At 51.2% G+C, this 21,787-nt stretch overlaps 1 protein-coding gene across 2 annotated transcripts in view; it reads right to left on the bottom strand.

Annotated features, from left to right (window-relative positions):
- Positions 1-21,787, bottom strand: part of PLEKHB2 (pleckstrin homology domain containing B2) — a 101,704-nt gene that overhangs the window by 28,685 nt on the left and 51,232 nt on the right. For both annotated transcript variants that reach the window (XM_075340922.1, XM_075340920.1), the window contains exon 2: positions 4,591-4,638. In XM_075340922.1, the coding sequence (XP_075197037.1) occupies positions 4,591-4,627 (37 nt within the window). In that variant the 5' untranslated portion in view covers positions 4,628-4,638. The remainder of the gene's footprint in view (positions 1-4,590; positions 4,639-21,787) is intronic.

Here is a 21,787-nt window from a genome sequence, read left to right as displayed (position 1 = left end):
TGCGGTCTCCTGCATAGAACATTTGCGTCTGCGCAGGAGAAGACACGCTGCGTCCAGGCTACCGCATGGGCGGATCATGGGCATACACCCTAAATATTTGAAAAACATGATTCAGACAAAATTCCCAATGGAAAATTCACTGTAATGAGTCAGATGGAGTCACTTTAAACGCCTGTCTGGCCTGTGATCTTGTGGTGTCCACCTTTTTACACCTCTTGTTAGGCGTGCACAAAAGTGCGGTCAGCGACAGTTTTGTTCACCTTTGAAAAGATGGACACTGATGAACAGAGGCCAAACAAAGTCCGGAGTAACTCTGCTGCCTCATTTGAGAATTTATCCTTCACGGGTTTCACCTGAATCATGTATTTTGAAGATGTAGATGGAGACCCCTATGTAAGTGCTCAGTATAGAACACAGGATAAATGTGACCCGATCCTTAATATTCTGTACCAAAATTGTCACCAAATAGCATTCACCTAAACCCACAAAAACACAAGTCTCCACTTAGGGCCATCCTCAGTTAACAGAAATATAGTTTAGGGGGCTTCCACGTTACACAAATGCCCTTGAAAAACGCTATGACTCCCCCCCCCCCTCAAAAAAAGAAATCCTGCAAAATCTGCGCTCCCAGATCCAAATGCCCCCCTCTCTTCTGAGCTCCACAATGTGCCTAAACTACAGTTAGCGTCCACATGTTTGGCATTGTTGTAGTGAGGAGAGCCTGCTTAAATGTAGGGGGTGCAGGTTTCCAGAAGCATGAGCTAGACACTGTACCACTCCAGTTGTCTATTAAATCTTTTTCCTTAATGGTCCTGGTTTCCAGGAGACACTTATTCTTTCTGAACTAGTAGGTATTATTCATTCCTGAGCATGGACTAACAGATGATTCAATATTAAGTACATATATCACATTGACAATTTGATCCGTGTATTAACACATGTATATCATATATCATAGAGTTCTACGGTATATTCAGAGTGGACAAAAGAAAGATTAAATTCTGAACATTAATACGAGGGTGCAAAGGTATATTTACCATATGTTACTTTTTCATTAATTCAAACATAAATTCCTTTTGTACTCAGACCAGTATCTCTATTGTTATTATTATTTTTTTGCATTTATTCCTTTTTTACATGTTCATTACTTCTTTCGGTCTCAGGCATGTTATAAGAAGATAACATCTCGAGACTATTGCAACACACTGTTGCATGTGACACATACAATCCTATTGTCCACTGAGGTGGGTTGATTCAAATTGGTACCTCCTCCTATACCTATTCAATATGTGCCAGATTCTGTCTTAATGTGATATTTTTCCTATATTTAATTTTATATACGGTGTTGTATGAAATTGCGGAGGACTTGCTTGTTTTCTATTTTACTCACTTTTATTCTCACTCATGATTGATGATACATTTTTGTTCAATATTGTCATGATTTCTTTCACCTTTGTATATGTCTGATAATATACTTTTATGTTATTCTCACATTACTGTATTTTTATGTTTCCTTGTACATTGAAAAAGACCTGAGATTGTGGTCGTAACATTGGACTTGAAAAATTTGTGTTTTATGCCCTAAAAGAATTTTGAAAGCAATCTCTTTTTTGTAGATTCTCATTAAGTGTGCCGGATTTTTTCTATACATTTGGACATTATTTTTCCAAGCACCTGCATCATATAGTTGAGTTCTAACTTTAGAACCTGCACCACTCCATCACCTGCCCTGCTCCATGCCAGCTACCTTCACTGCTCCATCACCTGCCCTGCTCCATGCCAGCCACCTTCACTGCTCCATCACCTGCCCTGCTCCATGCCAGCCACCTTCACTGCTCCATCACCTGCCCTGCTCCATGCCAGCCACCTTCACTGCTCCATCACCTGCCCTGTTCCATGCCAGCCACCTTCACCACTCCATCACCTGCCCTGCTCCATGCCAGCCACCTTCATCACTTCATCACCTGCCCTGCTCCATGCCAGCCACCTTCACCACTCCATCACCTGCCCTGCTCCATGCCAGCCACCTTCACCACTCCATCACCTGCCCTGCTCCATGCCAGCCACCTTCACCACTCCATCACCTGCCCTGCTCCATGCCAGCCACCTTCACCACTCCATCACCTGCCCTGCTCCATGCCAGCCACCTTCATCACTCCATCACCTGCCCTGCTCCATGCCAGCCACCTTCACCACTCCATCACCTGCCCTGCTCCATGCCAGCCACCTTCACTGCTCCATCACCTGCCCTGTTCCATGCCAGCCACCTTCACCACTCCATCACCTGCCCTGCTCCATGCCAGCCACCTTCACCACTCCATCACCTGCCCTGCTCCATGCCAGCCACCTTCACTGCTCCATCACCTGCCCTGTTCCATGCCAGCCACCTTCACCACTCCATCACCTGCCCTGCTCCATGCCAGCCACCTTCACCACTCCATCACCTGCCCTGCTCCATGCCAGCTACCTTCACTGCTCCATCACCTGCCCTGCTCCATGCCAGCCACCTTCACCACTCTATCACCTGCCCTGCTCCATGCCAGCCACCTTCACTGCTCCATCACCTGCCCTGTTTCATGCCAGCCACCTTCACCACTCCATCACCTTCCCTGCTCCATGCCAGCCACCTTCATCACTTCATCACCTGCCCTGCTCCATGCCAGCTACCTTCACTGCTCCATCACCTGCCCTGCTCCATGCCAGCCACCTTCACTGCTCCAGTACCTGCCCTGCTCCATGCCAGCCACCTTCATCACCCCATCACCTGCCCTGCTCCATGCCAGCTACCTTCACTGCTCCATCACCTGCCCTGCTCCATGCCAGCCACCTTCACCACTCCATCACCTGCCCTGCTCCATGCCAGCCACCTTCACCACTCCATCACCTGCCCTGCTCCATGCCAGCCACCTTCACCACTCCATCACCTGCCCTGCTCCATGCCAGCCACCTTCACTGCTCCATCACCTGCCCTGCTCCATGCCAGCCACCTTCACCACTCCATCACCTGCCCTGCTCCATGCCAGCCACCTTCACCACTCCATCACCTGCCCTGCTCCATGCCAGCCACCTTCACCACTCCATCACCTGCCCTGCTCCATGCCAGCCACCTTCACTGCCCCATCACCTGCCCTGCTCCATGCCAGCCACCTTCACCACTCCATCACCTGCCCTGCTCCATGCCAGTCACCTGCACCACTCCATCACCTGCCCTGCTCCATGCCAGCCACCTTCACTGCTCCATCACCTGCCCTGCTCCATGCCAGTCACCTGCACCACTCCATCACCTGCCCTGCTCCATGCCAGCCACCTTCACTGCTCCATCACCTGCCCTGCTCCATGCCAGCCACCTTCACCACTCCATCACCTGCCCTGCTCCATGCCAGTCACCTGCACCACTCCATCACCTGCCCTGCTCCATGCCAGCCACCTTCACTGCTCCATCACCTGCCCTGCTCCATGCCAGCCACCTTCACCATTCCATCACCTGCCCTGCTCCATGCCAGTCACCTTCACCACTCCATCGCCTGCCCTGCTCCATGCCAGCCACCTTCACCACTCCATCACCTGCCCTGCTCCATGCCAGTCACCTGCACCACTCCATCACCTGCCCTGCTCCATGCCAGCCACCTTCACTGCTCCATCACCTGCCCTGCTCCATGCCAGCCACCTTCACCACTCCATCACCTGCCCTGCTCCATGCCAGTCACCTGCACCACTCCATCACCTGCCCTGCTCCATGCCAGTCACCTGCACCACTCCATCACCTGCCCTGCTCCATGCCAGCCACCTTCACTGCTCCATCACCTGCCCTGCTCCATGCCAGTCACCTGCACCACTCCATCACCTGCCCTGCTCCATCACTTGCACCACTCCATCACCTGCCCTGCTCATGCTAGTATATCTTATTAAACTGACCGGACTTCCCAGCTTCATGTTTTTCTACGCAGCTGAGCCTGCAGGTGCTGTCAGGAGAGCCACAGCCAGTCAGTGTAGTGAATTCAAATACTTGCGCAACGTGACTCCATCCTAAGGAACCCTCCCCTCCTCTCCATAATGGTGCCCCGTACCGCCCAGCACTACCCCCGTGCCGCCCAGAGATCCTCCTCTCAATACTGGGCTGTGGCGTATAGTGAAACATTGCCCACAGCCCAGCCAATCATGGTGAGTGGCCGCTGGAGCTGGTGATGTAACCTCAACACCCAGAGCCCGGAAGTTATCACATATCAGCGGTCACAGCAGCCGGGGGTCACGTGATCAACACTGAGTGAGCAGAATAGCGCTGCTCAGTCCCAAAAATGAAAACACAAGGTAATTAAGAATAGCCCTGAAATAGGGATTTAGAGTGATACTTAAAACATTTATTGTAGTGAAGCACCCCTTTAAACTACTGTTTTCCCCTCCTTTTCAGACTTCATCTTGTTTCCTCTATTCTGTGCTCCCTCCCTTCATGCACATGCTCATATGGGAAGACTTTAGCTCCGCATCGAACAGAAACTTCCCTAGACTGCCTCATAGTTGCCAGAATATAACTGCCCAAGATGTTTAATCCTTTTATAAGATGCTTCAAAATGCAGATAATATATCACTTACTTTGCCGCAGCAGCCAGCCACTTTTTACATAAGCCATGTCTTCAACTTCTGTAGAAAACAATTAGAAGATATTGTCAATAATTGGGGAAAAATTATTTACATTATGTCAAATCAAGCTGAAGACAAGTCAGATCATGAAATCTCACTGCTACGGTAAGATAACAAAACACAAAATACGTGAATATATTGAGAAGAAAGTTTTAAGGGTTTTAATGGAACACATATCAAAAAAATTTGGGGGCCTATCATAGTGTTTATTAGGGCATAAACAATAAATGTCAAACAGGGGAGTCTCACGCTTGGGAACTACCCTCGATGGCAGGGGTTGGGAACCTTTTAGGCTGAGACAGCAATGAACGCCGCATATTTTAAAATGTAATTCCGTGAGAGCCATACTCACCAGGGGGAGCGGAGGTGGTGGGGCGGCTCAGAAGGTCCCAGGAGGCAGAGTAGGTGATGCTGCGGGCACGGAGGAGGAGATATCGTGGCTCAAGAGGGTCAGTGGTCAGTGTGCAGAGGGTTGGCGATACTGCTGCGGGCTCGTGGAGTGTCACGGCGGTGGGCGCCATTGATCTGCCAGTGGGCTGCTTTGAATCTCCCGCAGTTGACGAGAACTTCTAGAAAATGTATGCAGAGTCCTATCTGCGTACACGCCATTTTCTTGAAGTCGATCTCATCAACTGCAGGAGATTCAAAGCAGCCCGCCGGCTAATGAGGGCTCGCTGCCTTGACACCCCACGAACTCGCAGTATCGCCGACCCTGCGCCACCACTGCTTCCCCGGTAAGCCATATTCGGTTTGTAAGACGCACCCCCATTTTTCACCCAGTTTGGTATTTTTTTTTATTAAAGATTTGTCTGCGAGCCAGATGCAGCCATTAAAAAAGCCACATCTGGCTTGTGAGCCATGGGTTCCTGACCCCTAATTTATGGCAAACTAGAAAGCCACTAATATGGAGTGGTTCCCTGCCTGTATAGAGAAGTGTCAGTGGTTACACTTATGTCTGCTGTTCTTAGGTCGCTTGTAATTGCTCAGCAGGCTGACATTACAGTATGTCTCAAACAGTAATAAGGCACAACAATTACAAGTTGAGCACATCAGATATAAGTGTGAATCTTTGGCGCCCTCAGCCTTGGTGAATAGGGAGGGGCAGTACAGCAGAGGTGACTGTGATGACACAGCTAAACTCAGCTCTCCTACCCCTCCCCCCACCACTGACTCATGGAGGAGGTTAGACCAGGAGATTAGAGCTGTATCATTACATATCACAATGGTGGGACATGTTCTTCTTTTCCTTGAGTGTTGTGTGAGACTGTGACCGGGATTATCTATGACGGCCGGTACGTCTCACCCCGGTTGTGCTCACTCCATGATAGAAAGTAACTCCACTCCGTGGTTAATGCTGTTTCCCTACAGGGTTAAAAGGAAACAGAAAGATGGGCGTGGGAGTTGAGTGTGTGAGGGAGTGAACACAACTCCCTGAGTTTGCTGCCGGAGAGGCCCATGTGTACTGTTGTGGACTTTTGTTTGACTATTAAACCGGATGCTGTGAACCTTGATGCCTGGATCCCGTGTCTTCTGCTGCGCAGCCGACCATACTACCTCACATATGGTGGAGAATGCGGGCATGCCAGCCCGGTGAGGTGTAGCATCCATCCCTGGTGACCCAGCAGCGCATGTCCTGGATTCGAGCGGCTATACTGCAGCCCAAACCCGGCGACACCATGGAGGACATACTAAAGCATTTGGCTCAGGCTAATGCACAGCAACAACAGGCTAATGCACAGCAGCAACAGACCAATGCACACCTGCTCCAATCCTTGAAATCGCAGGAACAAAGACACCAAGAACAGATGGTTCTCCTGGCCAAGTCGATCCGTGCCGGACCGGCAGCAACAACCCCGGGATCGGGTGACGACGGCAGCGTCCGGAAAGTGGTGAGACAAGCGTTGCAAAAGATGACCCCGGGGGATGATGTGGAAGCATTCCTGGCGGTGTTTGAGCGGGTGGCCGAGCGGGAAAAACTGCCGACCCCCCAGTGGGCTGAGGTATTGTCGCCCTATCTGACGGGGGAGCCCCAAAAAGCGTACCTGGACCTCTGTACCGAGGACGCCTTAGAATATGAGACCCTGAAAGCCGAAATACTTGTTCGGATGGGGGTAAATACTTATGTACGGGCTCAGCGGGTAAATCAGTGGTTCTATGAGGAAGCCAAACCCGTATGCTCACAGGCCTATGACTTGTTGCATCTCGTAAAAAAGTGGTTGCAGCCTGACACTCTGAGCCCGGCGCAAATGGTGGAAAGGGTAGTTGTTGATCGTTTTGTGCGCACCTTACCCGTCACCATTCAACGGTGGGTAGGACAGGGCGACCCAAGTACCCTGGACCAATTAGTGGGGCTGGTAGAGCGGCATGTGGCTACGCAGGACTTGATACGGGACACTGAGACTTTGCGTACCGCCCGTCGGTCCGGCCCCTCCAAGCCTAGGGCCAAGGACCCACCGCTGACACCGGTGCGGGAGTCCGCTACCGTCCCGTCTGAGGCCGCACCCTCCGTCCCTGAGGTCCGGAAGGCTATGTACCCTAAACGACAACTCGTCAAGGGGGTTTCCTTCCCTATTAGATGTTGGCGGTGCCAGCGGGTGGGACATATGAAAGCCCAGTGTCCACTCACCACGGAGCCCATGGATTGTGGGGTTACCCGGCGGGGTTCAATGTATGCTCAGGTGGTGTGTACCGCTGACCTGGTCTCCCCAGAGACTGAGCCCCACTTGTGCCAAATACAGGTGAATGGATGTCAGGTTACAGGCTTGTTGGATTCCGGAAGCTTAGTGACCCTTGTGCGATCAACCCTAAGGGCTAAAGTAAAGGCCACAGGACGTACCGTGGGGGTGGTTTGCATACATGGGGACCGCCGAGACTATCCCACGGGGATTGTCACCATCACAGCACTTTGCGGTCAGGTGCAACATGAGGTGGGACTTATTAACTCTCTTCCCTATGACGTGATCCTAGGAAGGGATCTGCCCTATTTTTGGACTTTATGGAAGGGACCTCCTAAGTCCCCTCAGATATTGGTCAGTCCGGGACCTGAGCCCTACAATCCTGAATCCGGGACTCCTGCCATAGGGGTCCCCATGATAGGGACAGAGTGTGAACCCGATAGGTCGCCCCTAGAGGTATTGGCAGGAGAGGCTGAGACGGTCGAGCCCATCCCGGACTTGGAGGCATCCCCGGATACGTTTGGGACAGCCCAACTCCAGGACCCTACATTAATACATGCCCGGAATCGGGTGATAGTAATTGACGGGGTGGCACAGCTGCCCGGTGCCCAGGTAAGGTACCCCCATTTCGCTCTTAAGCAGGATTTACTCTACCGGGTAGATGAAATACGGGGCGTGGGGGTAGAGCAGTTGGTGGTGCCCCAGCCGTATCGCCGGCGAGTCCTCGACTTGGCTCATGAACACCTGATGAGTGGCCACCTAGGGGTCAAGAAAACGCAGGAGCAAATATTGCAAAGGTTCTATTGGCCCGGGGTCTTTGGGGAGGTTAAACGGTTTTGCGAAACCTGCCCGGAGTGTCAGCTTACCGCACCACTGGCCCACTTTCGCAGTCCGTTGGTACCGTTACCCATTATAGAAGTCCCTTTTGAACGGATAGGGATGGATCTGGTGGGGCCGCTCGTAAAGTCTGCTCGAGGGCACCAACACATCCTAGTGATCGTTGACTATGCCACCCGGTATCCAGAGGCGATACCTCTCAGACATACTGCGGCGAAGCTTATAGCTCGGGAGTTGTTTGCTGTGTTCTGCCGGGTGGGGTTGCCCAAGGAGATCCTTACGGATCAGGGGACCCCATTCATGTCTAAAGTGACCAAAGAGCTATGCCGGCTACTCCAGATCAAGCAGTTGCGTACATCTGTGTATCATCCTCAGACGGATGGGTTAGTAGAACGATTCAATAAAACCCTGAAAACCATGCTAAAAAGGGTGATCTCCAAAGACGGGAAAGACTGGGATATGATGCTTCCCTATTTGATGTTTGCCATACGAGAGGTGCCACAGGCATCCACGGGGTTTTCGCCTTTTGAATTGTTATACGGGCGACATCCCCGGGGATTGTTGGACCTAGCAAAGGAAACATGGGAGCAAGAGCCCACCCCTCATAAAAGTGTGATTGAACACATTTTAGGAATGCAGAACCGCATAAGCGCGGTCATGCCAATTGTGAAGGAGCATTTACAGGAGGCTCAGGCCGCGCAAAGCGGCCGCTACAATAGACAAGCCACCGTGCGGACCTTTAAACCCGGAGATCGGGTGTTGGTATTGATCCCCACGGCGGAGAGTAAATTCCTGGCTCAGTGGCAAGGCCCCTACGAGATAAAGGAAAGAGTCGGGGTGGTCAACTATAAAGTATTGCAGCCCGGTAGGCAGAAACCTGAACAAATATACCATGTCAACCTATTAAAACCGTGGCAGGAACGGGAAAGCCTGATGGTTGGTTTTTCCCCATCTCCCTCCTCTTCGGGTCGTTCAAACCCGGCTCCAGCAACCTCCGGAGAGGACGAACCGGAAGTAAGGATTGGAGAAGCCCTCACCAAGCAACAGAGGCGAGAGGCCAGACGGCTGGTTCAGCAGAACCCCGATGTCTTCTCCGAGTTGCCTGGTAGGACCAGTCTGATACGACATGACATTGTCACCGAGCCCCACCTGAAGGTTCGCCTGAAGTCATACCGCGTACCGGAGGCTCGAAGACAAGCCATATCAGAGGAAGTGAAGACAATGCTACGCCTGGGGGTCATCGAAAAATCCCGGAGTGAATGGGCTAGTCCCATTGTCCTAATACCAAAACCCGATGGCTCCTTAAGATTCTGCAATGACTTTAGGAGATTGAACGAAATATCCAAGTTCGATCTCTACCCCATGCCGCGGGTGGATGAGCTGATTGATAGGCTGGGACAGGCGCGATATTTTACCACGCTCGACCTGACCAAGGGGTACTGGCAGGTGCCACTGACGGAGTCCGCCAAGGAGAAAACCGCCTTTGTTACGCCGGAGGGTCTCTTCCACTATGTTGTCTTGCCTTTTGGGTTACATGGCGCTCCGGCCACGTTCCAGAGGTTGATGGACTTGGTGCTGGAACCCCACCAGGCGTATGCATCTGCGTACCTTGATGACATCATCATTTACAGCTCCGAGTGGCAGACCCACTTGGAACAGGTACAAGCGGTGGTGGACGCGCTTCGAACAGCCGGATTGACAGCCAATCCCAAGAAATGTGCGTTGGGACTCACGGAAGCCCGCTACTTGGGCTACGTGATAGGCCAAGGAGTGATTAAGCCCCAAATTAACAAGGTTGAGGCGATCCAGAAGTGGCCTAGACCCCTGACCACGAAGCAGGTTAGGGCCTTCCTGGGTATCGTGGGGTACTACAGGAGGTTTGTCAAAGATTTTGCGGGACTATCAGCCCCCTTGACGGACCTTCTCAAAGGCAAGAAGTCCGTCATGGTGCGCTGGACTTCGCAGGCCGAGGACTCCTTCCGGGCCCTAAAAGGGGTCCTGTGCGGACAGCCCGTTCTTGTAAACCCTGATTTCCGGAAGGCGTTCATAGTACAGACTGACGCCTCGGAGGTCGGCCTGGGGGCAGTGCTGTCTCAGGTGGTTCAGGGGGAGGAACACACCGTCACCTTCTTAAGTAGGAAGCTCACCCCTCCCGAGCGGAATTATAGCGTAGTGGAGAAGGAGTGCCTGGCGATCAAGTGGGCCTTGGAGTCCCTACGCTATTACCTGCTGGGACGGCAGTTTCGCTTGGTGACGGATCACTCTCCACTGGTCTGGATGAGGTCCGCCAAGGAACGGAATGCCCGGGTTACCCGGTGGTTCCTTTCTCTGCAGAACTTCCGGTTTACGGTTGAACACCGGGCCGGTAGGTTGCAGGGCAACGCCGATGCCATGTCCCGCGGCCCGTGTTTGATGGCGGGAGTTCAACCCCGCACGCTTGAACTGAGGGGGGGGGTATGTGAGACTGTGACCGGGATTATCTATGATGGCCGGTACGTCTCACCCCGGTTGTGCTCACTCCATGATAGAAAGTAACTCCACTCCGGGGTTAATGCTGTTTCCCTACAGGGTTAAAAGGAAACAGAAAGATGGGCGTGGGAGTTGAGTGTGTGAGGGAGTGAACACAACTCCCTGAGTTTGCTGCCGGAGAGGCCCATGTGTACTGTTGTGGACTTTTGTTTGACTATTAAACCGGATGCTGTGAACCTTGATGCCTGGATCCCGTGTCTTCTGCTGCGCAGCTGACCATACTACCTCACAGTTGCTACCTGCTTATGATTGGTTAGCATCATACAGGGGTAAATGTACACGCCCCCAGTGAAAACTATCTTATTGAAAATTAACTCTTTGGGTGGCAATGCTTTGATTCCTAATATTTCTGCAACGTAGAGGCAAAATAAAAAAAAAAGTTTTATTTTGCTCTGCAGCCTCTATTACATCATGTGTCCAGTTTAAAGTGAAAATTTAATTAAAAGGTCCTCTTTAGCGTTCACTCACATCTGCATGTGAAATATGGCTCTGTTGTTGCTCCTGAAACTATCTTTGAGTGAGATGTATCATTCCATATGTCACTTCAGTGCGTTTTCCCCTTCGCCTAGAATCTGTGTAATGTCCAGTGCTATCCATGTGATGTCCGCGTGACATCCGTATTTATCATAACCTTTTGCATTAGACAATACCCTATGTACTATTTACATTTAGCACCAGTAACAAAGCAAGCATCTAATGGTAGAGCTAGATGATAGATAGATAGATAGATAGATGTCAAACATCTATATAATGTCCCACCCAGGGCCGTATTTGCCACTAGGCACCAGAAACCTGGTGCCTAGGGCTGCAGTGGTGGCACTTTCTGGCAGCAAAAAATGTTTGTTTTTTTTTACATCCTCTCCCCCTTCATTAATCAGTCTAATAAATCCGCTGTCTTTTCGGAGTGGAGGAGGCACACCTTCATTTAGTTGTATCTGTGTCTTTAAGACACAAATACAAATAAACTGTGGGCACAGAGAGCTGATTGACCCCGGAAGTGCCAACACCTGCACTTCCGGGATCAAAGGCGCGCCAATCAGCTCCCTGCTCTGTACTGCGGTGTCCAATGCTGCAGACGTCATAGCAGGACGCCGCAGAGGAGTACACGATGGACGCTGGAGCCAGGAGAGGACAGAACACTCACTGGAGCCTTGTAACCTACAAGCAGGGGGTGTGTGGCTAAAAAGCCCTTCTTACCCATCCCTGTGTTGTAATATTGTGTAAAATCAATGTATAAAAAAAGTTTGTTTTAAAACCTATATGTTCCCTATGTAAATGAACAGAGGGACTAGTCCCCAGGGTGTTGCTTCACGCCGTCTATATTACCCATATACTACCCGGTGGCTGCAGCCTGCTATTTTTAGGCTGGGAAGTGTCCAATAACCGTGGACCTCCCTAGTACCAGACCATAGCTGTCCGCTTCACCTTGGCTGGTGATCCAATTTTTTAATTATTTATTTTTTGGCTAAGTACAAGGCTAAATACCCTTTAGTGTCACATGAAAGGCACTAAAAGGTGAAAGATTACAAAATGCAGGGGAGTGGGACATTATGTATGTCTTTCTTTTCTATCTATCTATCTATCTATCAATCTGTCTAGCTATCTATCTTTCTAGCTTTTGACTGTATGTAACCCTCCTTCCGTTTTTTTGCGGTCTGCAAAAGAAAGGGAAGGCACACAAACTGTATACGTGGCGGAATGGAATGAATGCAGATGTCACATGGATGTATCCATGGAAAAACAGGACCGTTTTTTGCAGACCGCAAAAACGGGACGGTCATGTGAATGTACTCTAAGTTAAATGTTTTTTTTTTCTGTGTTTTTATGTGTAATGTTGTCAGCCACCACTAGATGTCACCGATCCCTGGTTCCCTAGTTGTATGGGGAAAGCCTAGGGCTGAGATGAAGTGGCAGGGCTGAGGGGGTTAAAAGGAAGAGGGCAGCCCACAGGGAGGTGAATATAGTAGGGATTATTTCCTGGTTTTAGGCATATAGTGAAGAGAGATAGAGACAGAAGTGTAAGGCTATGTGTCCACGCTGCGGACAATGCGCGGATTTTTCCGCGGATTTCTCGCGGGAAAAGCCGCGGATTTCCCGAAAATCTGCAGCAGCGGCACTTCCCAGCCATTTCTATGGCTTTTTGTAAATGCTGTGCCCATGCTGCGGATTTTTCCGCGGCGGATTTACCGCGGATTTTAATCCGGAAAAATCTGCAACATGTCAATTATTGTTTCGGATTTTGATCCGGATTTTGGCTTCAGAATTGGGAAAAAAAAATCCGCACCAAAATCCGCGGTAAATCCGCGGTAAATCCACGGCAAATCCGCACCTTTGAAAAGATTTTGCGGGAAAGCCGCGGATTTTCATGCAGAAAAATCCGCAGCAACATTCTACCGTGGACACATAGCCTAATAAGTAGATGCAGCAGAGTGGAACAGTGTGGTGTGGAGAAGAACAGGCCAAGAATGTGCAGGAGAGAGTCAAGGTAGTGTGAGCACTGACTACAACCCCACAGCTACAGTGAGTAAATCAAGAGGCGAATCGGAGAGTGCCCCTTACTACTAACTACTGTTATTAGTGCGGACAGATGATAAAGCCGGTGTTGACCAGTAGGGCCACTGGCATGGCGAAAATTAAGTCTTTAGGAGTCTTCTTGTTTATACAGAGTTGGTAAGACAGGGGAAAGATGAAGCGTCCATCCCCAACCTCATTGGTGCTTGTAACGCAAGATCCGATTTGTAATCTGAAGTTAAAGCCTGTTGATGAATGCAGCATCAAGCCTGTAGACAGTAACTGGAAACGATGTTTTAAACAAGTATGCAGTAAAGTTGTTGAAGTTTTAACCAGTTGTGGACTCATCTTTGGTAACGCCGCATGTGATATAGCACGGTGTGAACGGAATCCAGAAAGGCCGGCTGAAGTCCGGGATCTCCAACTACAAGCCAGTACCACCTCCTGTACCGTGACGGGGCAGGTTGAGGATTGCAGCCCTCGTCCACGACTACCGCCCCTGGCTACATTACATGCAAGCAAGATAACTACTATCTAAAGGGTATATGAATCATTAGGGTATGTGCACACCATGGCTTTTAAACATCTGCAAATCTTTTGAGTTTTTCAGGCGGATCACAGGTTAGGAATGACTGGCATCATTTTTTTTATTAAATTGAAATTGTATATATATACTAGTTAGCAACTTCCTGACATTAGCAGCCATAAAAATGGTTCAGTTACCTGTTTTAACCACTTAGGGCTACTTTGCACGCTGCAACATCGCTAGCCGATTGTAGCGATGCCGAGCACGATAGTCCCCGCCCCCGTCGTAGATGCGATCTCTTGTGATAGCTGCCGTAGCGAACATTATCGCTATGGCAGCTTCACATGCACTTACCTGCCCTAGTCGCTCTGGCCGGCGAACCACCTCCTTCCTAAGGGGGCGGGTCGTGCGGCGTCACAGCGACGTCACACGGCAGGCGGCCAATAGAGGCAGAGGGGCGGAGATGAGCGGGACGTAAACATCCCGCCCACCTCCTTCCTTCCGCATTGCAGGCAGAACGCAGGTAAGGAGATGTTCCTCGCTCATGCGGCGTCATACACAGCGATGTGTGCTGCCGCAGGAACGAGAAACAACATCGTACCTGTCGCTGCAGCGGAATTATAGAAATGACCGACACTACACAGATCACCGATTTACGACACTTTTGCGATCGTTTATCGGCGCATCTATGCTTTACACGTTGCGACGTCGTTACTGGCGCCGGATGTGCGTCACTTTCGATTTGACCCCGACGATATCACAGTAGCGATGTCGCAACATGCAAAGTACCCCTTAGTGTCTTTGAAAACCTGCAGCTCTTAAAAAGCTAAAAAAACTGAATGTATGCACAGCAAGTGCAGATGTTAATTCTTTTAGCGTTTTGCACTTTATCAAGTGTGTTACAGAGTAGATCCTCCTTAAATACATGTCGTGTACACATACATAGTTTGCATACCTCCCAACCGTCCCGGATACAGCGGGACTCTTACGCTTTTGAGCCTTTGATCCCGAGTCCCGCCCGTGAGCCTATTTATCCCGTGCTCCGCCCACCCACTGTAGCCCCGCCTCGCTGTTTCTCCCTTCTAATCATTACAGAGTCGAGTGCGCACCTTGAAACTCTTGTGACTGCCTCTGAGGTATGAATCACCCCCTGCAGCAGAGCCGACCCCCCCCTGCAGCAGAGCCGCCCCCCCCCTGCAGCAGAGCCGACCCCCCCAACGCCCCCCCCCTACCTGCAGCAGAGCGGACATCCCCAGCCCCGGAGCCTGCGCTTCTCTGCAGCTGTTCTCTGATTCCCCGTGTGTGGCTTCTCACTGCTGGAGACACACAGGGAATCAGGAAGCTGAGGAGAAGACCGTGCAATCAGCACTTATCTCTCCTGCAGATAGCACTGGCCAGTAATGACCTATGCAGAGTAGGCATCTGCCCATGCTTCTATTAGCTTACCGATTAGTGGTCTCCTGCCTGTGGAGCTGCTGGGTCCTAGCTGCCCAACAGGTTCAGCTCTGCTTTATCCTGGCTCCCCTACCAGTTAAAGGGAAACTGTCAGCAGAAATTTCACAATAAAACTAAAAGATTCCCCTCTGCAGCTCCTGGGCTGCATTCTGGAAAGGTTCTTGTTGTTATTGTGCCCCCTTTGAAACCAAAAAAATACTTTATAAAGTCTTACCTTTTTGTATGCAAATGTTTTTTTATGGTCACGGGGGCGGGCTGCCTTGCGTCCGTTATTCCCCCTCCTGCCGCTTTACGCAGTCCCCCATTGCTCATTTACATACATGAGGATACCTTCCTCATGTAACTGTGTGCTCCTGAGGTCTCGCGCATGCCCAGTGACACTCTCGCGGGACTGAGCACTGTGCAAAGTGTGAACGCTTTTGAGGTGATTGTGCAGGCGCGAGATTATGGGCGGCGCTATGATTGTCATCAGCAGCGTCATCCAAGTACGCACCCATAATCTCGTGCCCACGTTTTTCGCTCTACCTCCACTGTTATGCGCAAGCGCTGACCATATGAGGCATGTTACCTATTACCGCGGGCACGAGATTATGGGCGGGTACTTGGATGACGCTGCTGATGACAATCACAGCGCCGCCCATAATCTTGCGCCTACGGTAATAGGTGACGTTCGTTCATATGGCCAGTGCTTGCACATAATGGAGGCAGAGGGAAGAGCGCGGGCACGCATACCTCCCAACCGTCCCGGATACAGCGGGACTGTACCGTATTTCAGCGGGTGTCCCGGTGTCACGATCGTGAGGCTTTTATTGGGGGGTGCTACTGCTATGGACAATAAGAAACATGCTGCCACTTTAAGAGACAGAAACCTCCCTGTGTTGAGGGGTAATGGAATGTTCTGCTCCCCCTGCAGAAAGTGTGCTAATGGACAGCTCGAGTGTAAGAAGAGAAGTGAGTTTCTGTTTTGCTTTTGGATGCATGTGAAGGAACACACAGCCGGTGTGTCTCGGAGGATTGGAGTTTTTCTTCTGAATCGAGAGAAAGACTTGCAGATAACAGGGAACAAGCAAGGAATCTGAAGCAAGAAGAAGATTTTGATCTCCTTAACCCGGCCCAGGAGAAGTGCGCACCTTCAGGTGAGACTATTGTTGGGGGGCCCCCGGGACTGGATCCACGTCCCCAGCATCACTGTGAGTTGAATATTGTGCACATACTAGGGGCTAAAGTAGGCTTCAGTAGGTAGAACACGGCATCCGTGTGGCCCGTTTAGCAGAGGCCAGAGAGGTTACGTGTAGAGTAGCATTGTACCTGACTGTTTTTGTGTTTCTTGAACCTGTAACAGTTGGAGCACCGTGCTATTGAGCGGACCAGCTAGAGAATACAAAAGTGTTGTTAAATCACGTTTTGCCACTGTATACCCCGTGCCAGAACCTGCCTTCTCCACATCTTTCCCCGCCTGTTAATACACCCTTGTTGTTCGCACCTCGTCTTGTGTACTGTAACCTACTCTGCACTGCGGTGGTCCTCTCGGCCATCGCTTCAAGTGGCGCTGCGAGCAGGGTACGGTCACCAAGATGGAGGCAGAAGACAGCAACGGCGGGAACGCTAATGTTAATGGGGGTGCTGTGGGCAATGGTGGAACCCTTGCAAGGACACTTCCAATGGGCACCATATTTAGTGTGCTACCAAAATTCGAAGGCAATAACATGGCACTGTGCGACTGGGTGTCCCGGCTGCAGAGCACCCTGAAAGTGTATAACATCGGCCCAGAGCTTGAGGTGGACATCGCTTTGACTGCCCTAGAGGGAGAAGCACGTAGAAATGTCTGTCTACAACCAGAACCCACCCGTAGTACCCTGAAAGAGTTAGTTGGATTCTTGGAAGAGATCTATGGCGAGACTGCTAGCGCGGGACATCTTCGCGCCAATTTTTTTTCGAGGCTGCAGCGGGAAGAAGAAGGGATCTCTCAGTATGCAATAGCACTACAAGAAGTGTTAGCGGAGGTCCAGAGAAAGGAGTCAGATGGACTCGGCGGCATAGGCTCTACCGACCGGATACTCCGGGAACAGTTTATTCTGGGATTGCATAGCGTATCCTTGCGGCGAGCCCTGGCAGAACGGGTCAGAGCGAATCCGGCTCTTACTTTTCGTCAAATCCTAGCAGAAGCAGTAGCCCGAAGTAAAGAAGAAAGTTACGCATCTGGAGTGGTGCGCGTCCAAACCGCCACCTCCAGAGTGGACCCAAACTGCCAGGTGGGACTGGTCCAGGTGGTGCAAGATTTACAGAAATCCGTTCTCAATGTACAGGAGAAGCTGACCCAGATGGAGCAAAGAATGAGGGACTTGTCTGGTGAACATCCCTACCCAGCTGCGTCCTCCTCCTTCCAACCTGGCCCATCATACTCACGCAATAATTCCTCGGCTCTACCAATGGGGGACTGGAGGCTGCAGGCTTCCTCTCGTCAGCCACCAGAGGCACGAGGTATTCCCCAGCGAGGAGAAGACATCCACTGCTGGGGATGTGGAGGTCGGGGGCATATTGCCAGGGGGTGCCGGAATAACACTCAAAGCCAACGGAAGCCATCGTTAAACTACCAACCCCCGCATTAGTGCGGCACTCTGCGGGGGAGGCGAGAAGGGAGGCCGCTCCGTATCATAACGAACATTTGATCGCTGGTTGTCCCATCCTACGTGCTGAATTCGAGATTGTCCCAGTGAATTGCTTGATAGATACTGGGTCACAAGTGACGACGATGCCAGAAGCATATTTCAATCAACATTTCCAGACACTGGCCAGGCCAGAGAAAGAGACCCTGATCCGGGTGATTGCTGCTAATCAACAACCGATCATGGTCACAGGAGTTGTGTGGATGAATGTTCGAATCTGTGGGCAAGAAGTGGGGAAAAAAGGGATCCTACTAGTCCACGAGCCCATCAACGAAGATGTACCTGTAATATTGGGGATGAATGTCCTACGTGAATTAGATCAGATTATGTTCACCAAACGGGGACCCGGATACTGGAAGCAAGCTACTACACATAAGCCTACACAGGAAGCACTTCAACGGCTGATCCGCGACTGTGGGACGCAGAAGAGTGTGCCATCTCATCAGACGGTAGGGGTCATCAGGGCTCCTGGGAAGGAACCTATAATCCTGCCTCCCGGCCGAGAAAGTATATTACACCTCCCAGTGGGAACCTATCGCAATCTCGATGGGATAGAAGTGATTGTTCAGCCTGTAGCAACCGGAAGAGTGGACCAAGAAGTTATGATAGCTCGTACGGTAGCTGTGGTCCAACAAGGACGCGTCCCTATCGGAGCCTTGAATGTGGGCCCCGGTGAGGCCACCTTGCCTCGAGGGACGGATCTGGCCCTGGTGTACGTACATAAAGGCGAGGTAATGAGATATCCTTATCGCCGATAGAAGGTGTGGGGTGGACCCTAGCAGTCTCTGCAAGGGCCAACGAGATGCCATCCCCAGAGTGGAGTGGAAAGGCCATCCTCGATCAGATGGAAGTGGATGTGAATTCGCTGGGCCCTGAGCGTGTGCAAGCAGTAGAAGCTATGCTGTGGGAGAACCAGGCCGCATTCGCTCGCCACGCTGAAGATTTCGGCTGCACTGAAGCCATCAGGCATGAGATACCGACCGGGGAAGCTCGCCCGATTCGAGAACGGTACCGACAGATCCCTCCCAAGATGTACCAAGAGGTAAAGACGTTACTGAAGCAGATGCTGGATTCAGGAATAGTGCAGGGCAGCCAGCGCCCTTGGGCGGCCCCGGTGGTACTCGTCAAGAAAAAGGATGGAACCATCCGGTTCTGTGTAGACTACAGAAAACTCAACGCTTGTACCGTTCGCGACTCGTACCCATTACCACGAATCGAAGAATCCTTGACGGCCTTGGGGAAGGCCAAGTACTTCTCCACCTTGGATTTAGCAAGCGGGTACTGGCAAGTACCTGTGGCGGAAAAAGACAAAGCCAAGACCGCGTTCATCCTCCCGATGGGATTGTTTGAGTTTAACCGGATGCCCTTCGGACTCTCCAATGCTCCGGGCATGTTTCAACGGCTGATGGAAAAGTGCTTGGGAGACCTAAATTTTGAAGCGGCCCTGATCTATCTGGATGACATCATCGTGTTCTCGGCCACGTTCAAAAAACACCTTGACCGGCTTGGACAGGTACTCGGGAGACTGCAGGCGCGTAACCTGAAGGTGAAGCCCAAAAAATGCCACCTCTTCAAGAGAGAGATCGAGTACCTGGGCCACACAGTGTCACAAGATGGAGTCCTACCCTCCGCAGAAAAGGTGGCGGCCATTCAGAAGTGGCCAGTCCCTCGAACGGTGAGGGAACTCAAGGCATTTCTTGGACTCGCCGGGTATTACCGCCGGTTCGTCAAAGACTTCGCAAAGGTGGCGGGTCCTTTGAACGAGCTGCTGAGGGGGACCGCCGGAGTGTCGAAGAACCAGGGCATCTCTAGGGCTCAAAGACAAGATGAGGCTTTTCAGGCTTTGAAGAATGCCCTTACTTCAGCCCCGATCCTGGCCTATGCGGACTTCGACCGACCATTCCTGCTGTACACAGATGGTAGCCTTCATGGACTAGGTGCCGTATTGTCTCAGATGCAAAATGGACATGAGAGAGTCATTGGCTACGCCAGTAGGTCCCTGCGGGACAGCGAAAGAAACCCCCACAATTACAGCTCCTTTCGACTAGAGCTCCTGGCCCTAGTGTGGGCCATGACAGAGAAATTTGCTGGCTTCCTGACAGGAACCAAGATCCAGGTCCGGACAGACAATAATCCTCTGGCCCACCTTGAGAATACCAAATTGGGAGCCTTGGAACAACGGTGGGTGGCTCGCCTTGCAAAGTTTGACTTTACCATCTGTTATCGCCCTGCTACCGAAAACGCAAATGCGGATGGGCTGTCAAGAGTGATGGTGGAGACCCCAGTGGGGGATCTCGATGAACGATTAGAGGAGGAAGAAACGCCAGACTTTAGCAAGTTTGGGCCCTCGGTGGTTGCGTCCCAGTTGAGTAGGCAGGCTTGCACACTGCCCCGGTCCCTGGGGAGAACCAATGAAGAATGGGGACGTGCTCAAGATGCAGACGAAGGGCTGCAACAGATGAAACACTGGGTATCTGAGAAGCAGAAGCTAGACAAACAAGAAAGGGCTAACCTGGACGCCGAGATGAAGAGTGTCTTACACCAGTGGGATAGACTGGAAGTTCGAGGATCAGTGTTATATCGTAAGAGACAACAGCCAAAAGATATAGAAGCAAGATGGCAGGTGGTCATCCCCGGAAAAATGGCTCAAGAGGTAGCTAAGGAAACTCACGAGTTTGGCGCTCACTTTGGACCTGCAAAGACCTACCAATGGTTACAGCAGTACGTGTACTGCCCCAGGTTGGAGTCTGTGGTGGAAGAGGTTTGACGGCAATGTCGAGTATGCGACCTCGTTAAAAGCACCGAACAAAGGGCACCCGTTCAGACCATACAGACCAAAGAACCGCTAGAACTGTTGATGATTGATTATCTCATCGTGGGACACTCCACTCGGGGACTACAATACTGTTTGGTTATGACCGACCATTTCTCCAAGTTCGCTGTAGTCACCCCGACTAGAGATCAGACTGCTGAGTCGGCGGCACGGGCCATCTGCCAAGACTTCATCCGGGTGTATGGATGCCCGAAGCGGATCCACTCCAATCAAGGTGCATGTTTTCAAGGCAAGGTGATGGAGGAATTATGTCGTATGTATGACATCGAGCGATCTCGGACTACACCTTACCATCCCCAAGGCAATGGAGCATGTGAACGCTTCAACCGAACTCTACTTCAAATGCTGAGAACATTAGAGGAAGATAAGAAGGCATGTTGGCCGGATTACCTGGCAGAACTGGTCTGGGCCTACAATAACCGAGTTCACTCCACTACAGGTTACACCCCATATCTACTGCTGTTTGGAAGAGTTGGGCGAGAAATCATCGAGCTGAATTTGGAGCAGCCAGAGGATTTCATGGAACGAACTGTCACTTCGTGGGTGAAAGAACATCGACAACGATTACAGACGATACGTTGGTTGGCTTGTCAACAGCTACAGAAGAAAGAACATATGAGCCCTAAACCGATTCAAGAGATACCGCTTCAACCTGGAGATCGAGTGTTAGTCAGAGAGAAACGCCCCAAGGGTAAACTGAGTGAAAGATGGGAAGTTCAACCCTACAGAGTAATCGAACGGGTGTATGCTGACGGCCCGGTCTACAAGGTGCAAATTGAGAATGGAGCGTCCGGCCCTAGAGTACTACACAGAAATATGTTGCGACCATGCCGGTCTGAAGCTCTTTCTACGCCAAGATCTCCTGCAGTCTCTGCCCCACTCCCTGAACATACGTCATCTGTGTGTGAAGTCGATGATGACTGGTGGACAGCCCCCGATGCAGGGGGGGATCCTCAGCCTTCCGGAAACGGAGATCCCATGGATGAGCCACTACCGCCACGGGAAGAAGAGACCAGCCAAGATTCCACTGCAGCTCCCACAGCAAGTGTTCCGCCGGAAGCTAGTCAAGCCGGGCCTGATAGTCAAGATCTTAGAAGATCTCAGAGGTCTACTGCAG

The sequence above is a fragment of the Anomaloglossus baeobatrachus genome, chromosome 3, assembly GCF_048569485.1.
Source record: "Anomaloglossus baeobatrachus isolate aAnoBae1 chromosome 3, aAnoBae1.hap1, whole genome shotgun sequence".
Lineage (NCBI taxonomy): Eukaryota > Metazoa > Chordata > Amphibia > Anura > Aromobatidae > Anomaloglossus > Anomaloglossus baeobatrachus.
This window is presented reverse-complemented; position numbering and strand designations above follow the sequence as displayed.